The sequence below is a fragment of the Perca fluviatilis genome, chromosome 14 (genome assembly GCF_010015445.1).
Source record: "Perca fluviatilis chromosome 14, GENO_Pfluv_1.0, whole genome shotgun sequence".
Lineage (NCBI taxonomy): Eukaryota > Metazoa > Chordata > Actinopteri > Perciformes > Percidae > Perca > Perca fluviatilis.
In genome coordinates, this window is record NC_053125.1 from 6,854,432 (window position 1) to 6,882,359 (window position 27,928).

General features: G+C 42.8%; 1 protein-coding gene across 9 annotated transcripts in view; it reads right to left on the bottom strand.

Moving 5' to 3' along the window:
* nrxn2b (neurexin 2b) overlaps positions 1-27,928 on the bottom strand; it is a 669,808-nt gene that overhangs the window by 129,161 nt on the left and 512,719 nt on the right. For all 9 annotated transcript variants that reach the window (XM_039821634.1, XM_039821632.1, XM_039821630.1 and 6 more), the window contains one exon: positions 12,948-13,129. In XM_039821634.1, the coding sequence (XP_039677568.1) occupies positions 12,948-13,129 (182 nt within the window). The remainder of the gene's footprint in view (positions 1-12,947; positions 13,130-27,928) is intronic.

Genomic DNA, 27,928 nt, shown 5'->3' on the forward strand with positions numbered 1-27,928 from the left:
TTGCAACTTGGATTGCGCTACTTACTAGTCCGACACGAAGATCTCAAATAACTTTTGGTGTACTTAAATAAGTTTTACCTCCAAATAAAGGTATACAGCAATGTGGCTGATTGTCTGACTGCTACTTTAATCAGTATAGTTATATCTTAGAAAATGATAGCAAAAACTACCAAAAAAAATATTACCTCCATTGTAAATAAACTAGAATTGTGTCATTTGATCTGTTCTTTTCAATCTCCTTCAACCATCTTCAGCCCCCTCTCCAAGCAATGGATATTCACTGGCAGCAGACCAACTGCTCAAGTTCCGGTGAGTGGTCAACATATTCCTGGCCTCGCACATCGACCACCAACACGCCCACACAGGGCACGTTACAGCGCTTGTTGTACTCTGACTTTATCGGCGGAGAAACCCCGAGATGCAACCAAGTCTGAACTTCGGAAATAGAGTAAATGGAAAAGCATCATGGCACAGTCACTGACATGTTCCTGGCACCGCTGATTTTTTTCCTTAGAGGGATGTTGTGTGGGATCTGACTCACTGCTGTGACATTTATTTAACGCTCTTTTATTCCTCAGAAGTGTACCGCTTTTTATCTGTCCTGGTTGCCTTTTTCAAGACCTTTACTCTCAGTTTTGACCACATATACGCTGACGGCTCCACACATTCATTCCCAATGGCGTTCAATTTCCAAACAACAAAAGCACCAAATCTTTTTTTTTTTTTTTTTCTGGTCTGCCAACAGCAGAATGGTAGATGGATTCGCAAAGTTAAGAGTGGTGACTGAGAAAGGATGCATTCATCATCGCTGCCTTGAGTACATCACCGAGGGCTTGGGAACACAGTCATGGGCGCTCTGCATGGATGAGCAGATGTAAACATCTTTTTGCCCCTTCTCTTGGCCTCCAAGACATACTCTTGTAGTCCATCTTTCTCTTTCTGGCTCTGGTGCTTCTTCCTCCCCCCTTCTCAATCTACTTTTTTTCCCCCGCTCTGCTTTCAGTCGCTCCTTTGTGCTCGACTATGTTGAAGGTACAAACATCCTCCCCCAAGGTAGTCAAAAAGTAAGCTGAGAGATAAGAGAAAGAAAAGACTTTGTAACAGTGTTTGGGCTTTAAGCTGACCACCATTTTAAGAAAGTGTTGGAAAAAGTTCAAAGCAGATTTTTTTTTTAGTCTGAGGAGTCAACACTGAAAAGTCGGACAGTGTTGATTTTCCTCATAGCAACACTTCGCAGTGTTAAGCAACAAGATATCGGTTGCATTTGCAAGTTTTAACAAATAGGCAGTTTTCTCCAGAAAAGTGGGCCAAAAAGTTTACGTTGGAAGCTCATTTGATGGCCGACTGATATTACTCTATATATAAATTAAAGGGAGGCATGGACTCATAGTGGTTTTACAATCAATAGAAGACATAAACCTTACAGAAAGCCAATAGACAAACTTTCATGGAAAGGGCAAGGATAAATTATGGATGTGGTGATGAATCAAAGAGGGGAGAAGACATACCATAAGGGTCGGCCAAAGTCCAGAGAGTATAAGATAAAAGGCTAGCAGACGGCTTTCAATGGTGCTCCAATCACAACACACAGCCAGAAGACAAGGGAACGTGTCCAATGTTAAAAAAATCGGGAGCTTGCTAGCAACCACTGCCGGGGTGTTTATTTAAGAATTACGTATCCGCTCTGAAACTCATGCATGTGTCAGCATCATGTGTTAATCGTGGAAGAAAACAGTTTTTAATGAGACCATTCAGAACAGCGCAGACACCTGCACGTTCAAACAGAAAACTTGTGTATTAGTCACAGAGAACCATTAACAGCGGCGACGAAAGCAGCAGCAGTAGAAGATGTAAAGGCAAATGAAGGCATCTAATGAGTAAAGCTGGATGAATTTAGAGTTGCGTTCAGTAAATGATTTTTATAAATGATTGGTCTGTGTTGCAGCTGAGGCCCGGCTAAAGTGCATCCAGAGGGAGCTGGGGGCCGGATGTGCATCGGTGGCATTTGGAAAGGACCTCACACAGTGCTCCTTTCCCCGGGGCACCTCACTAAAGACAGTAGACAACTAGCCTGGGTGGATGTACTCTGCTTTTTTTGCCTCTCCATCAACTGACATGCTCCTAATTTCTTTCTGCCTTTCTCTCCTCGCTCCTTCTTCCACTCCACTCCTACTACTCTCTCTTCATTTTGAGTATTGGCACTGTTGGAGACCAGCCATATATATATATATATTCTCTTTTTTCTTGAGGTTTCAACCTGATTCGTGCAGTCGTATTGTGAACCCTTACAGCACACGGCAGGCTCACTGAGTTAAATCCTAATCGCCAATGCAAGATGAAAAAAACCCAAACAACGAACGTGAAAATGCTGCACATTCAATCTTAAATAAAACCACGCGTGCGGTGAAGGCGACGTTGTCGGAGCGACGCATCACGATGCTGATAACGTCACTTGTGCGGAAAATTGTGACAATAAAACGTGGGCATCGTATAAGATCGCAAGGCATTTATCGTGCTGTGGAGATGGCAGACAGCGGCAAGAACGAAAAGGAACGGGGTAGTTTTGCCTACCCAGGTGATTATTAAAGGCAGGACTGAAACCGTACGGACAGGCCTGCTCTCTTGCACCCTAATAGCTTATTGATCTGGAAAGCCCATCCACCACTCTGCTCTCACAGGATACATGTGCAGCGTGAGCTACAAGTCCAGTGACCATCGGGGGAGTGAAGAGGCCAACTTGCTAACAAAATGATTAAGTCTTTTTATGGACTTCAGAAAGCCTTTATTGTCATTGCATATAATACAAACGAAACAAGTTGTGATGCACGCAAAACATCACACTAATCGTGAGTTAGTTTCAGTATTTCATGTGTATTCTAAGTGGTAAAGGCAAAGCAAAGCCAACTAATTTGCAAAAGTAAAGCTTTGAAACCTGTTTTCCATTGACTACAATATTGGTAAGTGGAACAATGAGTGAAAACATTTTCAGGATGTGTAAACATGAGGTAGCCACCAAACTATGAGCCTGGTCTGGATTCAAGTTTTCAGATAATGCTTTCAGGGTTGTTATTTTTTGTGGTTCCATCCAGCTCCACAAGTGTGCTTTAGCAAGACACTAAACCCCAAATTGCTTCCGATCTGCAAGTAGCTTTGGACAAATGCATCTGCCGATGGAGTCTAGCCTAATTGAGTTCACAAATTGGAGGCATTGAATTACACAACATTGTAGTCAACCAAACTGATGTCCTTGTAGCTCCAGTACAGACCAACTGTTAGGCTCTCCATTTCCTGCATCTTCCTTAGGAGTAAATCAACACCGTATTATACTGTATAGGCTTTTAATCACATTGTGCCTCTCAACGAACGTCAATCAGTGATGTCAACGCAGGTGCTTTTTTTACCCGCTGTCAAAAGCAAAACAGCTGTTGTGACGTCACTGGTTAGGGTGTGGTTGGGTGTGCATAAAGCGTGTTTTACAGTAACCGCAGCCCAGCTGGCACGCGCGTGCGTGACGTCATGAAATCGCCGTAACTATTTCTGCCTGTGCTGGTGGTCGCGACACTAGTTGCGGTCTTCTCCTGAACAGAGGTGGCGCTGATGAGGAAAGGCTACCGACTTTGCTCTTTCTACGGATTAGAAGAAGAAGAAGAAGAACGTAAACAACGGTAGAACTGTCAGCAGCATTGACGTCAATGCTTCGATCTAATTGGATGACCTACTTGGTGGGATCAAGCCTTTCATTCGCCATAAAAGAACTCATCGTAACCCAGTAAGTTTACAAGAGAGACTTGCAGTCACTCTGAGAGTCCTTGCATCCGGTTGCCCAGGAGCTCGTTCACGCTTCCTGTTTCCGCTGAAAAAAAAAAAAAAAAAAAAAAAGAGTGAATCCGGGCGCACCGGCAAGATCGACATCATTTTGACGTCACGATGACACACGCCAGCTTGGCTGCGGCTACCGTAAAACGGCGTTAAGGCTTCCGGTATGCGCTTGAAATGCTACAATCCAGTGCAGTGAAGCAGGACTATTACACATTACGTAATCCGGTGTAGATGTAGCCTCCGTCGGCTGCTGAAAAAAATAAATGGCCATTTACTAGGCCATTGACAGTTAGATCTGACAGATTACCAAACCCACACAGTGAAGTAAATTGAAGCTGTGCAGTAGTGAGTTACTTCTTGGATTCAGGAAGTGCCTTGCATCTAAAAATCAAGACAAATGACCAAGCAGGTACCATTAGAGGCCCTGACTAAAATGGTCATCCAAAGAGACTGATGTGCTCTGAGCTCGGCCTCTCAAGAAGCAATTAAACGCATGCTGTGTGCTGCCCTCTACAAGCATCCCCAGTCAGTCATTCTGGCCAGGAGTGGTTAGATATGAAAGGAGTCTAGTAATCCTCACGAAGGAGGCGGGGTTTATAGGAAGGTCTAGCCCCTAATCCCCTTGTCCATCCAAAATTAGCCACCCACGATGAAAGCACGAAGGTATATAATCTGCCCCCCCACAACCCTCCGACTGCGGCGACAATAAATTAGCGATGCAAAAAGGAAGGATTAATCGATATGCTGACAGGCTCCTGCCAGCTGAGGCGAGAGAGCTCTGCCAAACCCACTAGGACCCGATCTCATTACCGACTTCGGCCCACGCGCCCCCTTTGCAAGGCAGCTGCATTCATCAAAGCAATGCCTCCCTTTTCTCCCTCAATTGTTCACCACGCTTCATCACTCTGTCCCTCCCTGCATGTTTCCCTTTTACCCCTCTGACAAGATGAAAGAGAGTAGGCGGGAGAAGTGACACCCATTTAAGAAAGGAAAGGTGGTGGGGGGTGGGGGGGGGGTGTGGTAGTTATAAATAAGGAAATAACAAAATCACTTTGTGTGGGGGCTGCCCTTGTAAATTGTCTGCATGCATTAAAGTGAACCAGGGTTAATCATACACGTCTTGTAAGTGAATGTGAAGGTGTCCTTGCAAATGGGTCTGCGTGCAACTCTGGCAACTAGCTGGAACCTGAGAGCAGCGCGTGACTCTGCTACTGACAGCTAGTTAGGAGTAAAGGGGTACTGAGTGCATGCGTGTGTGTGTCTGTGTGTGTGTGTTACCGGGGGCGGGGAGTAGAGGATAAAAGCCTCTGCCTCTCTGACAGTTTTATCCGCATCACCATCTGCCTTTATCTGACGCCAGCATCTCTCGGCTCCCCCACTGCACTCTCACAAAGCTCTCCATCCATCCGGCTCTCCTCGCCACTCATCCCGGGCTGCCGTCACATGTCAGATCACATTTTTCCACCCATAATTAAACCTTCGCTGGCCTAAACCCTTGACAGATAACCTGTGGCCGTCAAGAGATAAAACATTTTTTTTTTTTTTTAAAAGGCAGCGCTGTGGTATATCCTGAAAAAAGATGAGTGTTCCTCTCATTAGCCAGCAGTGAGAGGAAAAGGGATCACGGTGAAGCTAATGAAGTCAGCTACTCTCACTTCACATTTTGACTGTGGGGATGCTGATGCTCTAGTTCGCTGGCAATCAGCATTCGTCACATGCTGGGAGAGGGGTAAGGGCGGGGTCAAGAGGAGAAAATATAGCCATGTCCCTTTTACTACACCCGCCCCACCTCCCTCTCTCCCTGCCCCAGCTCAAACCAGAGAGTCGTGGTGAGGGATGGCTCCCTAACGGGTAATCACAGGCAGCCCTTATTTAATGCTATGAGCCGGGACAGGACAGCCAGTGATGGAGGTACTCGGGGAGGCCTGCTGCGCACTGTGCACCGGCCCATAACTGCAGATGAGACACTTCCCACAGAGCAGTTAGTGCGACAACTTGCCAGCTGTAAATGTAATGACTGTCAAATGTGAGCGGTGCCTGCGAGAGCAGCAATATATACAAACCGACACCTCTGGAAAGAAATGCACTCAAAGAGATAGTTCAAGTCCCAAGTTTGAAAGGTGCATCTAAAATGCTCTAAAACTTTATTCGACCATCTGTCAGGCCATTTGGAAAGTTTATGAGTGGCTCGTGAAGACAATAGCTCGGATAGTTGCTCCTTTCTTCATTAATGACTCATCCCTCTGTGCATAACAAATAACCCCAATTTGCTTCTCTGTTTTGTGTGCCTTTATTGCTTTGAGTGAGAACAGCTGCATAAAAGACTTAAGTGAGGAATATTACTTCCGCTCAGATTAAAGAACCTGCATGGTAGTTTCTATTAATACCGTATGAGTCAAAAAACGCTGAAGATAGCTAAAGTTTTGTGAGGCCCCTCTAGACAAGCTATTTCCTCCATATTGTAGTCAACAAACACTTTGAGACGAGGGAAAGCGAAATCCGAGATGGTCTCCCAAATCTAGTTTAGCTCAGTACCTTTGTTTACCAGACTGGGTGGGTGGGGTGGGGGGGACTGCCTGCAGTGCTGTCACCTGAGCCAGGTAGAGCAGGAACAGCAGAGCATGAAGCTGGAGAAAGACAAGGCGTTTTGAGCCAGACTGAAATGAAAGGCAACGCTCTTCGCGTGCCCAGTTTTCAAATTGCCAATGTTTGTGTACAAAAACTGGACAAACCCAGACTACCGAGTCAGCACAAAACAAAATAATGTACTTTTGTTTGCATTGAGGTATGACTGCGGGGAGACATGCCAGACTCTGCCATACCACTGCAGCTTTCGCACACAGCCTGGTAATGCTAAGGCAGGAGTGTGTATCCTTACAACAACACTTGAACTGACAGGTGTACCAAATCAAAGTCCACCTGCTCTTAGAACTGCGGCCGAAATAGATCTATAAGGGGACATTTTCAGCTGCACTCAACCAGCTACAAATAATCAGCAAGTTTTAATTCTTACGCCTGAACCAAGGTTTTGGTGTAGCAAGTGATTTCAACCTAAAAACAACCCAACATAAAGTAAAGGAACACATCTTTTCGAAATTTCAATTGATGAGGACATTCTTAGTTTTCATAATGTTAGCGATATGTGGCAGAAAAGTCCAGAAAGAAAAACTTTTTTTTTTTTGGTATCAAAAGACTTTTATTATATACACTATTACCTGTTTCTTTTGACTTCCAAGGTCTTGCAAGGGCATCAGCCTTTTTCAGCAACCACAGATGGGAGATTTAGCTATCAGCCCACTTCCATATCTGTCTGTGCCCTTCATTCCCTGAATCTCACACACCAGTCCCCGACGGTGGAAATGTCATGAAGATTGGCAAAAATGATGTCCTGCCTTCCCAAATCACCATTTTTACTTCTGTCGAGCTAACGTCGTGTCACAGACATCGTGGGGACTGTTGGGCATCCTGTCTACTAAATGGAAGGAAACAGAAATGCTCACTGAAGTAATAAAAGTTGTGTATGTTCCTATGCAATTCATGTTGTGAGTGGTGAAACCCAAGGGCATCTTCAATGTTGTGTAGAATAAAATCCTAACTACTTCTTGGAGCTTTCAAACAAATCCGGTGGCCCTTTGTTTGACGAATGGAACTTGCTCAGGTGTCATCGCTTGACTAAAGTACCTTGGACCTCGGTCATGGTGTTTATACAACACCAGACAAAAAAAAATCTGTTATGGCATCAACTTTTGAGGAGTCAAGTCTTGGATTAGGAGTCCGTGGTAAATTAAGATTAAAAAAACATTCACATCCAATACCGGAGACCATCCTTGAATGGAGACAGGGTTTACGATCTCTACAATTTCTTTGACCGAGGTCCTGTACTTGTGGGATGACACCTGATCAAGTTTCCATTTGCTGAAGAAGGCTATGATTTATGGTTAAAACCTAGGAATTGTTAAGTAAGTGGACTAGACCTTTGCTGTTCTAAACATACAAAGTCAAGACGGCCTTTCTCACGAAGAAATCTGCCACACAGTAAACGCAGCAGCAGTTTGGGATGAAAAGAAGACTAAGTGGATTAGCAGCAATAACCCATGATGGCTGGAAGGACGTATGATGCAAAAACCCCACAACAGTGACTGCCTAACACAAATGCGGTTGCTAATTCAGTCCAATGCATACATTGGGGGGTTATAACTTGAGCTACCAACATGTCCATCTGTGCACAATGAAAAAGGCGACGGGACCTAATGAGTATTCTTGAAAATGTTTCACCATTCATCCAAGAGGCTTAATTAGTTCTACTGACTATTGAGGAGTTCTGTGGTATTGGGACTTCTCTGGGTGATTAAAAGCTGAGGAACTCCCCACCAGTCAGTCGAAACCAACGACGTCTGCTCGATGAACAGCAAAATGTTCATCAGGACCAAAAAAGCAAAGCCAGCCGTCTTTGGTTTACTACTGCTCGACATTCCCTAACCTGGATGACATAGCATCTTCATAGGCATATAAGCAAATACTGCCCTGCAACAGCAATATACACAGTCATGTTTGGTCTGCTCAGCGATGATTCATTCCTATGGCATTTTCCAGATAATTAGATTCAAAGCTTTTTTCATCTAGAACTCTCAAAATGTCAACTAGAAAGTTTGCAGCACTTCCAGACAAAACCCACAGTAAATAATTAGGTGCAAGTAAGTGCAAGAAACAAGGTCTTGTGAGGATACGCTATGTTCTTTTTAAGTCAGCAGATCCAGTGTAAGAGTGACGTCCTGCCCTCTGTCGGGTAAATGGACAGAAATGAAGGGGGGTGGCATGAAAGAGGTAGCGAACAGGTGAGGGAGGAATAAAGGGTATATAAAGAGACGGGTGTTTCGTAAGAGATAAGAAATCATGCTCTATCACATTGTGATGGCATGTTATTGTCAGCCATGCCCACCAGTGCCAGTATTTCTAGTTAGACAGACAGAGACAGCATCCATCAGTAATGTGTCATAACCTGTAAGGACAGGAAATGCTTTTGGCGAGAGTCTGTGGGCCACTGACTCAACGATACACAATAATTAAATAGCAACACTAATCAATGGCTTCATGGATGGATGTCGGTTCTTAAAATTCTTTTTTCTTAGAATTGTGCATGTGCACTTTCAAATATGTCAGTCGGGATTAGAACATCTGAAATCCTAATAAAGACCACAAAACAAGCTAACCTGGAATGAAAAGTGAAATGCTACTTATGAACCACTTGCCAAAGCAAACAAATAAGGCCCAGAGTATTGGGGTGTTGAAATTAACCATTGCATCGATGCATCGCGATGGTGGACGTGGATGATTCGGAATCAATGCAGTGACAATAATTGATTATTGCCTATTGATGTTGCTTGTTGATTTTCAGTTTGCGGCTTTTTTTAGTTTTTGCCTTTTGTCTGTTGTCTTCTGGGTTCAGGAGACATGAAGACATGAAAGAAGAGAGAGAGAGGGGGAACGACATGCAACAAAGGGCTGCAGGTCGGCCTCGAACCCGCGGCCGCTGCGTCGAGGAGTAAACCTCTATATGTGGGCGCCTGCTCTACCATGTGAGCTACCCAGGCACCCACAATATATAAGAAATTTGAGGAGGTGGCGCATCGCGATGCATCGAGATATCCAATCGTATCTAACCGTTGACAGGATAATCGGAATCGAATTGAATCGTGAGGCCAGTGAAGATTCACACCCCTAACGGGTATTGGACCTAAGGGCCACCATCACTGCTTTAGTGGAGCTATTTTTTAGTTTGATTGGGTCTGTGAGGCCCCCCATCAGGTGGGATGATATGGGGCCATTGCTCCTGGGGTTTCCAGGTCTAATTTGCCTGTACTTCTCCCCTCAAAGAGAGTCGGGCGTAATTAACAGGACGCAAACACCCACCACGGGCTGAACAGAGTCATTTAGGGGAGCGACACGGGAGCAGCGCCAGCAAATGAAATGTAATTGCAATGGGAGCAGAGGAGCTGGGCTGGTGTGTTGGGGGGGTGTGTGTGTGTGTGCGTGTAAGAGGGAAAGAAAGAGCGAATGAACGGCCCAGACATGAGGGAGCAAATGAAAGACACAGAAGTTAGGTGAAGAATATGCAGTTGAGAGGAGAGCAAGCTAAATAATGACTGATGAGTGATCGTCATGGACAGGGCAGAGATAAATATTCAGGTTACAAAAAAAAACAAAAAACTAATGCACTATGTCACCAGAACTCTATTTTGCATCTTAGTTAAAGGATCAGTTCACCCAAATAACATAAAACAGACATTATCTCGCCAACCTCTGGCATCCATCCATGCGGATAGTTTTGGTTTCATTTTCCCAGGTTTTTTTTAATGATCTGCCCTATAATACAATGGAGGTAAATGGAATTTTGGTAAGGTGCTCACAGTATCAAAATTAAACAGCCATAACATCATCCCAAAAACAGTCTCTCGTTACTCAGGATAATCCACTTTCTTTCGGTTGAAAGTAGTTCCAGTCACTGTGAGAACCCTGATTGTGTTCAGTGATTAGGACAGTGTTTCTGGAAAGAGATGTTGCTGTTGACTTTTTAAAATGTCCTCTTCTGTGAGCACTACAAGGAAATTCCATTCACTTCCATTGTATTTTAATGGCTGCTGGAAACCTGGGCAATCTGCATGGACACATATCACGAAAAGATGAATGAGGAAATAGTTTTTGTAATTTGCCTTGTTATTCTATGTTATTCTATTGATATTTGTATGGTCCAAACAACCCCAAAATTAAAAAGCACCAGAGATAGTCTTAAAGAATTACAGAAAATAACCCTTTAAAGTTGCTGCAGTTGAACTCCGTTACATCACCACTTCAACCCCGGCATTATTTGTTGTGTCCATTGCATTTACCACTACAATCTTTCATCCTTCCAGTCATTATTAATATCCGTCGCTGATGTTAAGAGCATTCAAATTGTCCTTGACCTACTTGGTCTATCCACCAGCTCCCCACCCCTCCACTCTTTCACCTATACCTCTTTCACATCATCCCTTCCTCTGCTCCTCCCAGTTTCCTGATCACTGGATGACAAGTGACCCGGGGTCAACTATGTTCCTGTCGCTTCCAGGCATGGCCAGCCCAAACAAATTGGGGTCACCGGGATGTGAGCACACACACACACACACACACACACACACACACACACACACACACACACACACACACACACACACACACACACACACACACACACACACACACACACACACACACACACACAGCACAGATGGCTGAGTGTAGACAAGTGTAGATAACAGTGACAGTGTCTAATCACTGCGTACTTTAAGAGAGTGTAAAGGAACTGCGGGACATTGCAACGTCTTTTCCAGCTGGTACAGTGAAACACTGTGATTGGTGAATGTGCACAATGACACACAATGTGTGACTCCAGCATCATGATGAGTGGAACACAGTCACCAGGTATGGTCTTGGTTGGTGATTAACATTAAAATGAAAACAAGCTTTGAATGTAATACTGGGAAGAAGAAGCGTAGGGGTCAACGAGACAATTAGAGCCTGTGTAAATGCATTTTTTTAGCCTGTCCCTTAATTGCCATTCAAAGGTATTATTAGAGGTGGTTTTAAATGACCCCCTAAGCCTAACATATGAAAGCACTAAAAGCACAGATGAGGTACTTAGTGTGTACAGGTAAAATACCTAATTTGACAGGGGGATAAAAAAGAAATGGTGTTGGCCGATTATCTTTTCTGGACTCTGCACACATGGACTCCACTCTGTGACCCCTGGAAGTACTACACGCCAAAAATATAAATGCCATTTGTCAATTCCTTAACTCCCAGAGAATATTTAATTACACATTTTCATGAATCAACGAGGAAGAGCCTACATGGGCTACACTTGAAATTGTAAGTCATTACAAACGCATAGTTAGATAGCATCCGCTTAGTATTTTCTGCACTTTTAAACTCAAGTCCAACCCCTTAAATGATTATTCAAGTTGATTACAACTGGGGTCTTATTTTCATAGTTTTGGCTATCACTGCAATCACATTACAAGTTAGTTTCTGAGATATAGAGACGCACTGATTGAAATTTCGACCAAAACTACTAGAAAGTTACAACATAAACTGGAATTAGCCTGCAAGCTCCACAAATTCGTTTGAACTCCAGCCTATAAACTTGAAGGGTCCAGAGAGGTCACACATAAGCATACATCTCAATGTGTTTAAATCAAGCTTCTATCTTTTACCAGCCTCAAAGACCAATATTTCAATAGTTCTTTTTTTTCGAATAGTTTTTAAAATCCATGTCACCAAAGACATCTTCCCTACCTCTCTCCTTCATTCAGCCTCCCTCTCACTATTTGAAGCTTCCGGTTTACTCACCGTCCCTTGGCACACGCCATCTTTCCGCCATCTTTAAGCTCCTTCCTTTCTGTTTCTGCTTTTCCTTCCTCCATTCATTATTTCACTCATTCTCTCCCTCCTCTTTCTTGTTCTATAGCAGTACTGTAGTCGCGACCACCTAAACCGAGACCAAGTCATCAACAAAGACCAGAGTGTATCGAGACCGAGACAAGACCAAGACTTTGAGGGGTTGAGATCGAGTCAAGACCAAGACCAAGACCAAGGCAGGGCGAGACCAAGTCAAGACTAAGACCAAGGCAGGGCAAGACTGAGTCAAGACTAAGACCAGACCAGTGCCAGACACAAAGAGCTTCTCCTGTCAAGTTATTGGTTGCATTTGAAGCAGGACGTTCTGCATCCAATCCCAGTAATGATTATAACATACAATTAGACAATAGAGGGGCAACTTAGTGATATCCCTGCAGTTGTGGTCTTGAAATAAAATCCAGAGTCCTCTTTCTCCGAGACAAGACCGATGCCTTAAAACTAAGACCGATCTCGAGTACTACAACACTGTTCTATAGTGACTAGTCTAAATAGCCCCAGGTCCCCTCCAAGTCCATTGGCACATTTTCACTTTCCCTGCCCAGGTACATCCCAATCCCCCCTTTATTCTTTCTGGGGTTCCCCCAGTGATTCAACTGACTGAAGGAAGCTTATGGTACTTTCACCATTCCTCCATCATTTCATCCCCCCTCAATACCCCCAAGGCGGTGTCTTACTATGTGCAGCTCCAGGTAATCTCCCAGTCCTTTGGCACTCTCCACCCTGACCAGAATGGCCTCCTTCAGCTGCGTGCTAAAGCCCACTGCCAGCCGGTCTGCCCGCGTGCTCGGCCGGTCATTGGGTGGCCAGGTGTATGTGATGAGGGCTCCGCCTCTCCCGAAGATGTAAGTTGTCCCAGCTGCAAAAACACAGAAAGTAGACGGAAACGTGGGGGTTAGCATTGAGTCACAACACAATGAACAACACTGGAAAGAAAGATGTGTATTTGCAGGACTTCTGCAAAGGAGTCAGAGGCTGGCTGTTATATTGAATTTTTGTCTCTTTGTGCTTTGTCATAACATTTCATATCACTAGCATTTATGTATTTTCTTCTGTCGCATGCATTTTATTTTGTTGTGTTGGAGAGACTGAACTTTGTATAAAAAAAAAATCTGCAGGTTATAATTAATGTCAAGTAATTGCTTTTTGAAATTGCATAAAGACACCATGATAAATATAACTGAGTGCCGTAAACATGAGGGCGTTTCCTCATCAGTGAAGTCACACACCGACAGCAACACAAATCATACTGACAGAGCATTTCAGTGAAAGGTTGAAGAATAAGTGGCCTGAAGATCACACTTTAAAACAATGTGAATAAAATGCGTCATTGACAGTGTTTAATCATGCAGTCGTGCTGAGCTTTAGCGCTAACACTAGCACTAAAGTGCTGGCTGTCACTCCCCCATTGAAAATGCAGAGCCACTGCAGTTTCACTTGCCCTCCGTTGTGTTGCATTCAAAACTAGGGCAAACTGACAAACTTTGTGTTGGCGATGCTGTCAGTATAACCATCAGCCCTCAACATCAACAAAATAAATCCCTCAGATCTCCCTGTCAAAGGAGCTTTGCCTCAACGGTATTTTTGAGTTCCAGGCTGGAAAAAAAACTACTCGCCTCGTGCGCTGAGCGATTTCATGTATGAGTTGTAACAGAGAAGTTAGGACTTGGCCTGGCTTCAATAAGCCCGGTGGTGAATGAGAAATGACGGGCGTTGGCTGTGATTAGCATAGAGTAACCCAGCACAGCAACCCTGTGGGCTGTCAGTCTACCCCTGGAACAGAAATACACATGAACACAGGCTGTGCGTAGATACTAATGCACGTATACTGTATGTAGCTATACTGTATGAAGCTACCCGTTTGAAATGTACACACAGTTGCATATACAGTACACAGACATACTTTTACATCATACTACTTTGGACTGATTTGTTTGCTCACTGTACATGCCGTTTCGCTTTCTGAATAAATCTTGCTAACCTCACTTTTGATATTCTTGGCAGCATCAGAGCATTTAATTTTTCCAGAATTTGTTTCATTTCACATTCTGGCCCGTGCTAATGTGCACCCCTTCAAGTAGCGTCTTGACTGTTTCCAGCAAGTAGTCAAAACTCTAAAAGTCAAAAATCCTTACTTTTGAGATGCTACAACAACTGCAGATTCACATAAGCATGATCACGCTTGGGCACTGCCCGATAGACAGAATTCTCAACTCGTTCTCCACTCGAACAGATTTCCGCGGGGGAGGGGAATTCGATTTTGTCTAACCAATCGCTAGAGACCAATGTATCCGCCTGAATCTAAGTTCAATTTAAGTCGAAGCTGAGGCGTAGCCACGGCAACAGGTTTTGTCTACATGATAACCCAAAGTCTATGAAAGTCTTGCGGGATGGTGGACATTAGGCATTCACCTCAAATGGTTACGGTTAGATGGTGAAGGTTAGCCATTGATTTGTGCATGGCAAGTGTAAGGATTGGTCGCAGGGCAGCGAGTCTCGCGAGAGTTTTCACAAATTGGGCGGCTGTGGCTCAGGTGGTAAAGCGGTCGCCTACCAATCGGAAGGTCGGTAGTTCGATCCCTGGCCCTGCAGTCCCACGTCGAAGTGTCCTTGGGCAAGACACTGAACCATGGCACTGATCAGCTAATCGTTAGTACAACATTTATACTTTTATACTGCACCTGCACATACATTCTCACACACACACACACATCCTTGTTTTTTTTTTACGCCTACAAATCTCTCTCTAGGTGTGCTCTGGTCAGAGTGGATAGAATGACTGCAGGGCCAACAGACCTTCAAATGACATCCACAGCAACAGGCCGCACACACTCACTGGTCATACACAGGCAGAAGGCAGGCTGATAAAGAATGGAGACATGCGGTCTTGTTGCACACACATGCACATGCATGCACACACACACACACACACACACACACACACACACACACACACACACACACACACACACACACACACACACACACACTTTCATTATCTAACTATCCTCTGGTAGCCATTTGAAATCGTCTGACACACACAACTCTCCTCCCTCTCTCTCTCGTTTCCTCTCTCTTTCTGGCTCCCTCCCTCCTCTCCCCTGTACCTCCCAGTGGAGCTAAGCCCCCTGCTCAGCTCGTTGTTGTTTTCTTGAGGCTGTATTATTTTAGCGCTGACTAATTATCACAGCACGGCAAGGAGGGCTATAAAGAGGTTGTGTGCCAGAGGAGGGGAGAGGAGGATGAAGAAAGACAGGGTACAGAGACAGGCAAGAGAGAGGATGGGAAAGTGTGAACTGTGGATGGTGGAGAGAAGACGAAAGTTGATGTTTTCCTTTTTTTTCCCTTTCCCGTGTTTATTATTAACTGTGCAGCACTGGAGCTTTGCAGAAGCTGGGCAAGAGACAGCTGCGAGGAAGAAAAGATTTCTAAAATGGCCGACAAACAGAGAGGGAGGGGAGCCATGTTGTGATAGATGAGAGTGGAGCCTTTGTTGGGGAAAAGAGAGAATGCTTGATTGTTGTTTAAACTGAGTGCATTTTTAATGCGTGTGATGGCACTTGTAATAGGAGACAAAGAGTTTGAGAGAAGTAATTTAGCGGACACACACACACACACACACCACACACACACACACACACACAGATGGAACTTAGAGGTGTACTCCACCAATTTTACAAGTTAAACTCAAATTTTCTACAATGGTGGGCATATAACAGGAAGGAATGGTCAAATTGCATTATAGGAAGTGCAGGATCCAGTGTCTTTTGAGTTTGAACCATGCTATGCCAGGATATATTGGTGTCTCCTGCATTCATTTGTGCCATTCTTTGTTAAATTTGTGTCTTGGAAGTCCCTCAACTTTATGGAAATGCAATGGTCAAATGAGTGCCTTGTTACATTAATTGGAGGGACATATATGATTTTCTTAACTACACTTTTCTGAAAACTTGGAAAACTCTGATATTTCACAGTCAAACTGAAATTTGATGAGAGCGCTATAAATAAAAATCTACAACATTCCACGCTAATAACAATTGTTCGAGGACATTTTCATTCAACTAGTCCGACTCGCAAGACGACACAAAGAAGCGTTCATTTCAAATTCCTCTTAATTAAGAATTAAGGATTTGAGCTTCAGTTCTATTCTGGCGGATAAGGAAGGAGCCAAGCTCTCAGCAGGGATTCTACTTTGAGACACAACATATCAAATGCAGTGGGAATTATTTTAAATTGATAAAAAAAAATAACTAACTTTTCCAGTGAGTTAGAGCAAGTATGTTTTCATGAGGTGAAACGCGTCAGTCACTGTGGTCTAATATAACTCCAAAAGGTCCCAACCTAGCCTGTTAATCGACCTAAACTGTTATTACATGCGTTGTGTCACCAAGCACAGTGAACCCACTACGACTTTATTTCAAATTCTAATTAGGCTTCTAGAAATCTCACTTTAATACTGTACTACAGTTAGAAACACTGATATCTCATTTAGGGTGTGCCAAGAATTAGACATGCAGCACGTATCATCGCTGCATATCTTACGTGTGTACTCACAGTGAACTAATTCTCATCAATTAACACCCTTTCTCATGCAGAGCATCTACCATATGCTTCGCCTTCCCCCTGAGACTTTCTTGTACGCCTGATGCCACTGTCACAGTCACACTTGTCACTTCTTACTTTGTCTTTATCATCTGCACACTTACTGGCATGAATGTCACAAAAACAAGTGCCAAAAGTTGAAAAAGACAAAAAAAGAACCCCAGTAGTACTTGGAAATACATCTCTCTGGTTCCTGCATCCATCCAATAAGCTGGTGTTGACTTTGCCTGCTTTGATTTGATTTGTCCAGCTGATACTGGCCACCTGCTGTGTTTGTGTGTATGTGTGTGTGTGTGTGCTACTCTTCTCTGCTCTAAATGAGGAGACAAAGGAGGTGCAGAGTCTCTAATGAGTAGCCTGACAGGGCGCATCCATGTGTCACCGTTTCCTCCAGCAAACACCTGCTGCTCCGGTTGAGGCAAAAATCCACCCAATCCTGCAATGCAACACACACTAATGGGGAGGCGAGATGGAGCGAAAAAGATAGAGATAAGGTGTTTATCAAACCAAAGAAGACACGTCTGGAGGGCATTGTTCCCTGGGTTCCTTCAAGAGAATGATCTCCTTTAAACCAGAGGACATATATTTTCACATGCTCTGTGTAAAGACAACGCATTCTCATGAACAGATTCGTACGGTATTGTACTAAAACTTATGCACACCCATTCCTACGATATCCTACGATATCCTACGAAATTAGGCAAATGTGTAACAAGTTTAGCGGTCTTTACAGTAAAAATTAGCCGAGAAAAGGGGGCAAAAGTGAGTGTCATGCGGCGCCAACAGTTAAGCTTAGGCAGCAAAACAACTAGTTAAGATTAGAAAAAAGATTGTGGCTTGGATTAAACCACGCCCGGGGACACGAACACGCAATTCCTGGGTGAAAATCTTGTAATTTTCCACCCAGAAGAGAACTCTGTTCCTGGGTTGAAAGCCCTGCGTTTTATGACCCACCCATCCACTCTAACCACCTCCCTACAACGGTCCAGAGCGCTCTTAAACAGCAGCAGTCAATGTGGTGCACAAAGCAAAAGATATGTGTGATACATACGAATTCCAGTGCTTTACTTTTCGTAGCCATATGTACGAATGGTTCATGAGAACAGCCTGGTAGAGTGGATCTTTGAACACCAACTGGAAGGAGCTTGTTACTTCTCTACCAGGCAAAATGTATAATAATAATAATCTAAAAAAAATAAAAAATAAACACCAGGGCCCAGTTATTCAAAAGTAATCCAGTGGGATTTCGGACCATGGATTGGATCAAATCTTGGAAATGGGTTTTTCAAAAGCAAAAGAGGAATTCCAAACTAAGATCAGATCATGTAATCCGATCTTACTTTTGATCTGGATCAAACCTGCCCATTGGGTTTTTCAAAACTTTGAACTCGGTTTGGGACTTATTTGATCCAAAAAAACAGGATTATCCTGATCCCATCAGAAGGGTGGATTCAATTGTGATTTTTGAAACCAAATAAAATCAGAGAGTTTTTTTTAAGTCAATGATCACAAAATCAATGTTTACTGATGATATATACATCTCTTCATATTTGAAGCATATATGAAGCATGTCACATCTAATGAGATATGGTAAACACAAAAACAAGCAAAAAACATTACAGCAAAATAAAGAATGTAAAATGATTCTGTTTATTACAGTTTTTTTGAAGTTTCTTAAAATTAAAACAAACAATGGCTATTCGTGGCCACCGGTATTTTGCCTACCTGTTGTTCTTTGCTAAGCCAGTAGGCTACGCTGTTGGGTTCCATTTAAGGCTCAGGTAAACAGGATTTGGTAATCCTAAAATTTGGTATTTGGATCACAGTGATCCAATCCAATGTTCCTTTTAAAAAACTGGCATAAAAGTAAGATGGATCAGGTGATCCTGGATAGCTAAACATGAGATTTCCAAATCCGTATCAATTTAATCCAGATAAAAAATTTTGAAAAACTGGGCCCTGGGTTGTCCTTTGATTAGTAGTGGCATATGCAGTACTATCTTTACTAGAATAATGGCATCTGCTTGTCGTTGAAACACTTAAAACGGACGATTGTGATGTGTGAGGAATTACTATCCTCTCCTTTCAGAAGCAAAGGCAAAGCAGCACGATGTTGTTGTTGAGCCGCAAAAAAAGGAGGATTAGGGACGATGTCGGGGGTTTATAGTTGGGCACACCAAGTGTATAACTTTGACACTGGAGGCTCTGCTTTTATATTCAATCTCCTATCAACAATCAGAGTTGGATTCATTAAAGCGTGACCACAATCTTTCCCCCAAAGTAGTTTTTTTTTAACCAATCCCTAACTGAAGAGACGGCAGATCAGGAAACAACCATACGATTTGTTTTAGTTGTGGTCACGTGGGCAGTTCTGGAGGCCACTACCAAACAATTTGTTGTTTGGTATAAGGGGTCTTGTGCCCGAGAATATGCGAATTAGCTTAGGTGCATGTATGCATAAGCCTATTAACATGTGCACGTGTTGTGTATTTGTGAAATGGTGGGCATTTGTGTGTCTGCAAATGATTAAGAGAACAGGGCGGACAGAAAAATCTGCTTCCAAGGTCTCCCAAACAATACCTTCTGCCTTTTATTGAAAACTGCGAGTTAAAAGTAAATTAGTGTTGCCCTGGGAGCTGTCGGCAAACAAAAAACCTGGCCGGGTTTTTCTGACCTTCAGTCCACCGTGGTCTAATCAAGCAATCTGCCTCGCCCCGCTTTCGCTAGAATAACAATAATGATGGAAAATGCTCTATTGCACTCATGTGTTTCACTCCCCCGATCCAAAAAAAATAAATAAAAAAACCTGCCTAAATATTTATTACTTTTGTCCAATTAGCTCTGGCTCCATCGATCTGGCCAATCAATCCTACCTGCGGCGCAAGAGGTGGAGAAAATGCAAAGAGATGAATCAAAACGTCGCGGGACGCCCCTTGATTATTATTTCCATTCACATGTAATTTGGTTTGAAGAAGAAACGGACAAAAAAATACGATTTTCTACGATCTAGTGGGGGAAATAATCAGAGTTAGTAATGAAAAAAAACCGATTTAGATTTTTCACACCACTCCCCTTTCCAACCCCCCATCACCCTCTTCTTTGTGTTGGGGCGAGAGGAGAGTGAATTCCGCATTGAGCTTATCATTTGGGATGCTCTCTGCGAGGGGCCATTGATTTGGGATAGTGGATTCTAGGCCACTACTATCTACCGTGGGGATAAACAGGTCATATCGAAGAAACCAGACGCCACTATTTTTCATTAAGGCCCGCGGTCAGTGTTGCAGTGTCGGACGCCAGCCGCAAAGGCTCATGGGAGCAGACAGCGTGAAAAATGCAAGACAGGCTCGGAGATGAAATGAAAATTCCACAAGGGGGGGGGGGGAGGACTGATGGTGGTGAGTCCATTCTTGAGAGGCAATAAGCCTCAAGGTGCACTGGCGTTGCACACCCACGTGAATTCATACACACTTCTTATTTTAAACTCTCAGGCAGGCTCTAAAACAATAACTCAATAACAGAGAGATGGTTCCTCCAACCTTTGTGTATTATTGCATCAGTGCAGACTGATTCTTTGAAGCAGTTAAGGAGAGAGACAGAGCTATTGATTCCTTTTAAACGAGAAGACTGAAACCTTTTTTTTGACACAACATATATTTCAGAGACATTTACAAAGGCATGCGTAGACCGGGAGAAAAAAGGGGCTGAGATGAGAAATTTGCCAAAAGTTTCCAGACAGCTGTTGATCTTTGAAGTTGCAGAGACAGACAGACACAGACACACAGACACACAGACACAGACACACACACACACACACACACACACACACACACACATGCGTCTCACTATCTTTGTGGGGACCTGTTATTGACATAATGCATTCCCTAGCCCATTACTCTAACCTGAACCATCACAACTAAATGCCTAACCTTAACCCTTACACTCACCCTAACCATAACCTAATTCTAACCCTAACCCTCAAACCATGTCTTAACCCTAAAATAGCCCTTTAAAGTTGTGGGGTCCAGCATTTTGGCCCCACAAAGCTGTCCGGACCCCACAAGTATAGTGTATTCCCGGTTTTTGGACCCCACAAATGTAGTTAAACAAGAATACACACACACACACAGACAAGAACTTGGTAAAGACCACACACACTTTGCCGACATTTTAGGGTCTTTCCATCTTTTCCCCTCACTTGTGCAGGCACACACACACACAAAATCCCTCAGATGCTCCCTTTTTCGTAGTCTAATAAACTCGTCAACATCGCCGCCCTTGCTCTGATAGCTATTTCTCTGTGGCGGTATACTGTATAAGAAAATACAGCAAGTCATCCCACTCTAATGTGGTTGGATAATCTTCCTCTTCTGTCTGTGCTTTCTGCAAGATTGCTTCGAAGGATGAGGTAAGGCCAGCCTCAAAGACTCCAAAGAGTCCAGTTAGGGACAACACGTAATGTGTTAAACTTTTTCTTTTCTTTTTGTAGATACATGGATTTGGAGAGAATATATCTTTTTAAACATGCTAAAGAATTTAGACAAGACGCTAATCAGATCTGGACTGATTAGCTACACAGTTTCTACACAGTTCTCAAGCATCTACTGTCAGTAACACAACTGAGACAGTTAAGACAATAAGAAGGACCTAAAGAGACAGTTACCGTAACAGACAACTTATCCCATCATTCCTGACAACTGCTGATTCTGATTTGGTTATATCCCGTCTATTTCTCACCTCAAGGGAATTCAAACTCCTTTCTTTTAGACTTAGTTTGATCTTAAGAGGCTGATAATGTGAGAGCGCCAGTATTAATTGGGTCTGCAGAGTTGTGCGGTACGAGCTTGGAGATGGGACCCTGCACCTCAGCCTGGACTATATTGAACAGAGTAATTGGACTGACCTTATACTTGGAAAATAATTGGACTGCTTATGCATATTTCACACATACCCCTTGCCTATATCACTAAATCTGGAGATGAAACACGTTTCTTTGAACTACAGTTGTAAAGTATGAAGATGTCCTCAAGTGACAGGATCACCAATTCAAATGTCTAACTGTATCTGAAAACATTTAAATCCTCAAAATTTAATATCTAAGACTATGGGGGTCGCTCGGTGTCGTTTAGGTCTAGCATTTAAGCAGCTGCAGCTAATACTGTGGGTTTTGTTTTGGTGGGCTTGGATGGTCAAGGGCTCTGTCGGAATTCCAGACATGGGCTAAAGTAATCTAATTGGGTAGTATCAATGGAAACAGACCAAAGTCATGATTGAGAGTCAAAGAGGCCATTCACATCTGACGGGAAAGACCATTCTGGAATAATAATAGGTTAGTAAATGGATCTTTAAGTAAGATTATTTTGTCATACATAATGCAGCTAAGAAAACAAACTTGGGGTCTTGGTGTAATGGGTGGTCAAGTTAGAAAGTAACCTTAGACTAGTGTGAGTCCAGAGCAAGGGTGTAAGAGATGAGGACGCAAATGTAGTCAAGCCTTTCACCTGAGAGAATGTTACCCATGGTAAGCTAGTTCAGGTTAGCTTAATCGTGCTAGGCTATAGCCATGCAGGTAAGCAGGCTTGTAAGCTAGCCTGATAGCCTTTGAACTAAATGAATCATAGAAATAAGTCACTGTAGGCCAGACATTCCTCCGCAGCACTGCAAAAGGAGGTCTGGCTAGTCCACACAGCATTCCAGGATGGGAAAAAAACATGCTCTGGATATTTCTTTAAACCAATCACAATCGCCTTGGGCGGCGCTAAGTGACGCACGGAGCCCCGGTGCCTCTGCGAAATAGCCTCGGAAGGAACTTGTTTTGGTGGAACATGTGTACGTTCAGTTTAGTCGTGCAACAGAAAACTCAGATTGGACAGATAGTCTAGCTAGCTGTCTGGATTTACCCTGCAGAGATCTGAGGAGCAGTTAACCATAGTCCTCAGATATCCACCGGAGTTTAGAACGCCAACACACAGAAAGAGAAAGGTAACGGACATCCTGCCGAAAAGAAGGACATACAGCGAAATGTCCGGCGGCAACAGGGCAATCCCGGAAGTGGAATGTCGTGAATATGGACTAGTGTAGGCCTGCCTGTCTTAGTCAATTAGTCGAAAAATTGGTTATTTTAATCTAAGTGGACTAAGACTTTTTTAGTCATTTGTATGCTTTTTTTCATGCTGACTGTCTCATTACCAAGAAACTTATGAGAACATATCTAGTAAACACAAGATTTTGCTCGACTCTTTGTAGAGAAACTCAGTTTTACAGATATGTCGATTAAATCAACGAATCAATTAGTTTGACAAAATCCTATTGAATTGCTATAATCAAGGACAGGCCTAATTCACTGCCTATTTATTTATTTATTACTGTTCATGCTCACTTTTTCTACCAACTTTGAAATAAGTAAGCAGAGGTGGGTAGAGTAGCCAAAAATTGTACTCAAGTACTGTTACTTCAGAATAATATGACTCAAGTAAAAGTAAAAAGTAGTCATCCAAATAATTACTTGAGTAAGATTAAAAAAGTACTTGGTGAAAAAACTACTCAAGTACTAAAAATAAACCAGACGTTACTCAACAGTTAGTTGAGTAACGTCTGGTTTATTTTTAACACACAAATTGTAGCCTAGTTCATCCAATCAATAAAATAAATTTAAATTAATTAATTAATTACAAAATAGCTTAAATTTAAATAATCCAGGTAAATTCAAATACTTAAAAAATAAAATCAATAAAATAATAACACAAATTTCCAAACCTTTATACTTTTTTTTTACCAGGCGCTGCAGGCAGAACTAGAATAAGGTAATGTAGCTGCTGTTTGGCACTTTTACTAAGGTAAACATGCTTTCATTATGAGACCAGAGGCCTGGACTACGAAGCAAGATTTGGTTTTCTGTATCACGAAGGTGGATCACTTGTTACCGGGTTCAATCGCCGTGGTAACTCATGCTGGACGCCTAACCTGGTCGGGAGAATGGTCGGGAGCAGGTTATGTTGGAGATCAGAGATCAACCGGTGTAAAAGCACCGCCTACTGACCAATCAATACTCGATTGATAACGGCGTCACCGTTTTTAGAAGATCAGGCGAAGCTCGGTGCGAGCGAGAGAGAGAGAGAGAGAGAGAGAGAGAGAGAGAGAGAGAGAGAGAGAGAGAGAGAGGGGTGCGCTCATACAAAAAACATTTATAGACCGACAACCCCGTTAACATTCCTTGATGGGTATATTTATGAAATATATAGATTTTAATGGGAGGGAATTACATATCGGCTATTTGTTGGCTTCTTGAGTCGTGTGTCGCCAATGCGCACAGCGGTTTGAATTATGTTTTTTATATTTTTTATTTGCTCTCACGATTGCTTCCACTGCCAGGGTTGCAACTGAAATAACAGGCTAAAGCAACGGCAATTTATGGAAAGCACAAGTGTAATTATGGTCAGATGTTGTGTCTGACTGATGGGGAAGTGATATTGATAAGCGTTGTGATGTAGGCTAGCTTACGCATCTACAGTGTCGCCTATTTATTTATTTTTTTGCCAGCTGTCCTCCTGTTTTAGGAAGCAGCGACTGTATTGCGTTTTGCCTGTAAAACCGTGTCTGTGTTCTTCATATTTATGTAGAATTATAGTTTGCTCTTCTTATGTAAAATATGTGGCTATTGGTCATGTTGTGCAAACATCGCCTCTTTTATGTAAACACGTGCCGCTAGATTGGGAAACCCTGGGTTGATTGAACTAGTTGTTAACCAGCGTTATATATGTCAGTGGTCGTGAAACAGCTTGCGGGACCGCGGTTGTTAGGTTAGGTGAAGCCGGGGAACTGAAAGAAATCCAGGACATGTTGATCTGGCCTCTGGGGTGTTCCTCCTCATCTGTGTCTGCATTGCCGATGGTTGATTCTGACATTGTCATTTTTGTTTTGCTGCGACTGTAAAGCTAACCCGTCCCGCCCATAGACAGTATATAAGGTCCCGCTGATGAGATTGAGAATGGTCACGTGACGAGACTGCACACCTACGTTTGATTGGTGAAACACAGCCACGTGGTAGAGCCTTTAGCGGAAGTCTCTCTCTGTCAAAATAAAACATTAAAATGAGGCAAACGCGGGGGGGATAAAAACAATGACACGTAGAATACCAAAGAGGTAAAAAGAAAAGTAACGAGCTCGTTGTAGCCTAATGTAGCGGAGTAAGAGTACAGTTTCTTCTTCACAAATCTACTCAAGTAAAAGTAAAAAGTATAGTGATTTAAAACTACTCCTGGAATTTTTTTTCAAAAACTTACTCAAGTAAATGTAACGGAGTAAATGTAACTCGTTACTACCCACCTCTGTAAGTAAGTAACTACATACTGCAGACCTTGTCCTCTGGGAGGATGTGGACAGCCACATGCTTTCCCTCGTGCACTTCAACAGAAGGGCATAACACGTGCAGAGGTCCACACTATCACCCCTTGCAGGCATCCATGACCAATCTATAGCTACCACATGTGCATATTAAACCCCCTGTGCCACCTATGTGCACTAGTATTTGTATTGCAGAGTACCTTAGTCTGCCTTCTTTCCAGTTCTTCTAACTGTGGCTCTTTCTCTCCCTTCATTGAGGTTTGACCACATAATGTATTCTTGCCCCTACAGCTGCACGGCCTCCATGAAGTGTTTGTAGAAATGAAGCTGTGATCTGAAGACCAAGTATAGGGTAACACAACTCCTTGGAGTTCATGAGTTTAACACACAAGAATGTAGACTGCCGTTAAGTTCCCATCTACATTGGAGCTCGGATTGTAATGTCTGTGTGTGAACTCCTGCAGAGTCGACAGCCCATTATTAGGGAGGATAAGAGGAAGGAATGATGCTTATTTGTTCCCAAGATGATAGTCAGAACAGCGGAATAACAGCTTAGCCCTTTTCTATCTGAATGGAATTACAGGCTACTGACAAAATGGAATGGATTTCAGTGACAGATCGTTACCCACTTCCTAAAATCACATGTTGTTATGTCCAGCTTCGGAGCCAATCATAGCGGCAGACAACAGAAAATAAATGGTTTGCACGTTTTGAATGACTTAATTGAAAAATAATCAAATACAAAATAAAAGAGTAAATTATGGTTGCATGCATTACACATCAGACTGCTCAGGAATCACTTCCGTTGACTCAAGATGTGTGATGATTATTCCCCTCTCTAATTCCACCAGCGGGACTTGATACACAGCCGTACCTTTTACAATTCAGGAGGATTCAAATGCTTCTCCTATTTTGCCCTTTTTTTTTCGACACCAATGATGCGCCTGCAAGGTTTGTTTGAAACATTTCAAAATGCTTATGTCCCTGGAGGGGGATGCTACTATCAGACAACAGAAGTGATTTTGGTACAAATACCATTCCTGGGGTAGCACTCAGACGCCTATCTTTTTCCAAATATCTTTAAATGGAGGGCTCCGGTGGGAGTAGTGGGAAGGAGGTGGGGGTTAGGCAGGAAGGATGATACTGTAGGTAGTCATGCTTTTACAGCGAAAGAGAGAGAGAGAGAGAGAGAGAGAGAGAGAGAGAATTGTCTTTAGAAAGGTTGCCAGGCAGGACAGCACACCCTGCCCTGCATATATATCATCCAGAAATGTTATTGATCAGCCCAGAATACCCTCCTCTGTCTGATAGCCTGTTCAATAGTCTGCTGAGGTCGAGACAGTGATGCCCAACTGAGCTGCCTAGATGGAAAGCAATGTTTAGTTTCATCAAAGGCACACACACACGCTAGCTTACTGAGGCAAAGGCTTTCGATTCAATTAGTTGTTAAAGTGCTCATATTATGCTTTTTGGCTTTTCCCCTTTCCTGTATTGGGTTATATATCTTTTTTTGTGCATGTTCTAGGTTTACAAAGTGAAAAAGTCCAAAGTCCACACCAAGGAAACACTGTTCTCAAACTGCTACAAACAGCTCTATTGTAGTCCAGCCTTTACTTCAGAGACAAACACGCGTCACTTTGTAACAGGTTATAATGCTCACCTAGCTGCTAGCGTGGCACGCCCTCATACTCTGCTTCTGACTGGCTAGTAGTCCTTACCTAGCTACTGCGCATGTGTGACTCCCAACAAAGATGGAACAGAAGTGAGATGCCCCACTCTGTAGCTAAAACAGAGAGCTCAACACACAGGGTGAAAAGAGGAGCTGCAGCAATGTGCAGCACAACAAAAACATGGTGTTTTCTGAAAATACTTTGTTACTGTACTTAAGTAGAATTTTCGCGTATCTGTACTTTACTCCGTTATTTATATTTCTGGAAACTTTTACTCCACTACATTTCCCTTCAGCATCTTCGTTACTCGTTAATTGTAAGAAATGTTTCCGTACGTTGGAGTGAAAGATTCTTCCTCACAAAAAAAATACAATGATGTTTCGGTTTTTCTCTTTGTTGATGTCAGACTTGATGTTTTAACAAGGTCTGGAAACTATGAATATTATGCTTCACAAGTAAGGAAGCCAAAATAAAGTTCATAATCCAAGAAACTTTTACTTTTAATATCATGAAATCACCTTTTTTTTAAGTACAGTAAATATCAGATACTTTAAGACCTTTACTCAAGCAATATTCTAAAAGGAGACTAACTTCTACCAAAGTCATTTTCTGGTAAGATACTTGTACTTTTACTCAAGTACTGCTTTCAAGTACTCTATACAAGACTGGTTGTTAAGCATTCATACAGAACAGAACTATGCAAGAACTAGGAATACAAATTAGTAATTCAGAAATAACTCTGTCAGTTACTTGTGGTATACGTGATTATGAAATGACTGTATTGGCCCCAGGGAACCAAATGCTGGGTGTGCATTTACTTCAGCTAATCAATTTTTGTGTTTCCACCATACCCGGAGAACTGTGAAGAGGATTAAAAAAGCAACAACGTGGTTTGAGAGGTAATTCTTGCTCACAACAAGACAACAACACTGAGTCACCACTGTAAATGACTGTACTGTTGTGTAACCGGTGGAAAGAAGACGTGCAGAGGTGAAAGTACAGTACAGTGAGGACCTCGGCTTTTTTTCTGGTTGTTTAGATCAGAT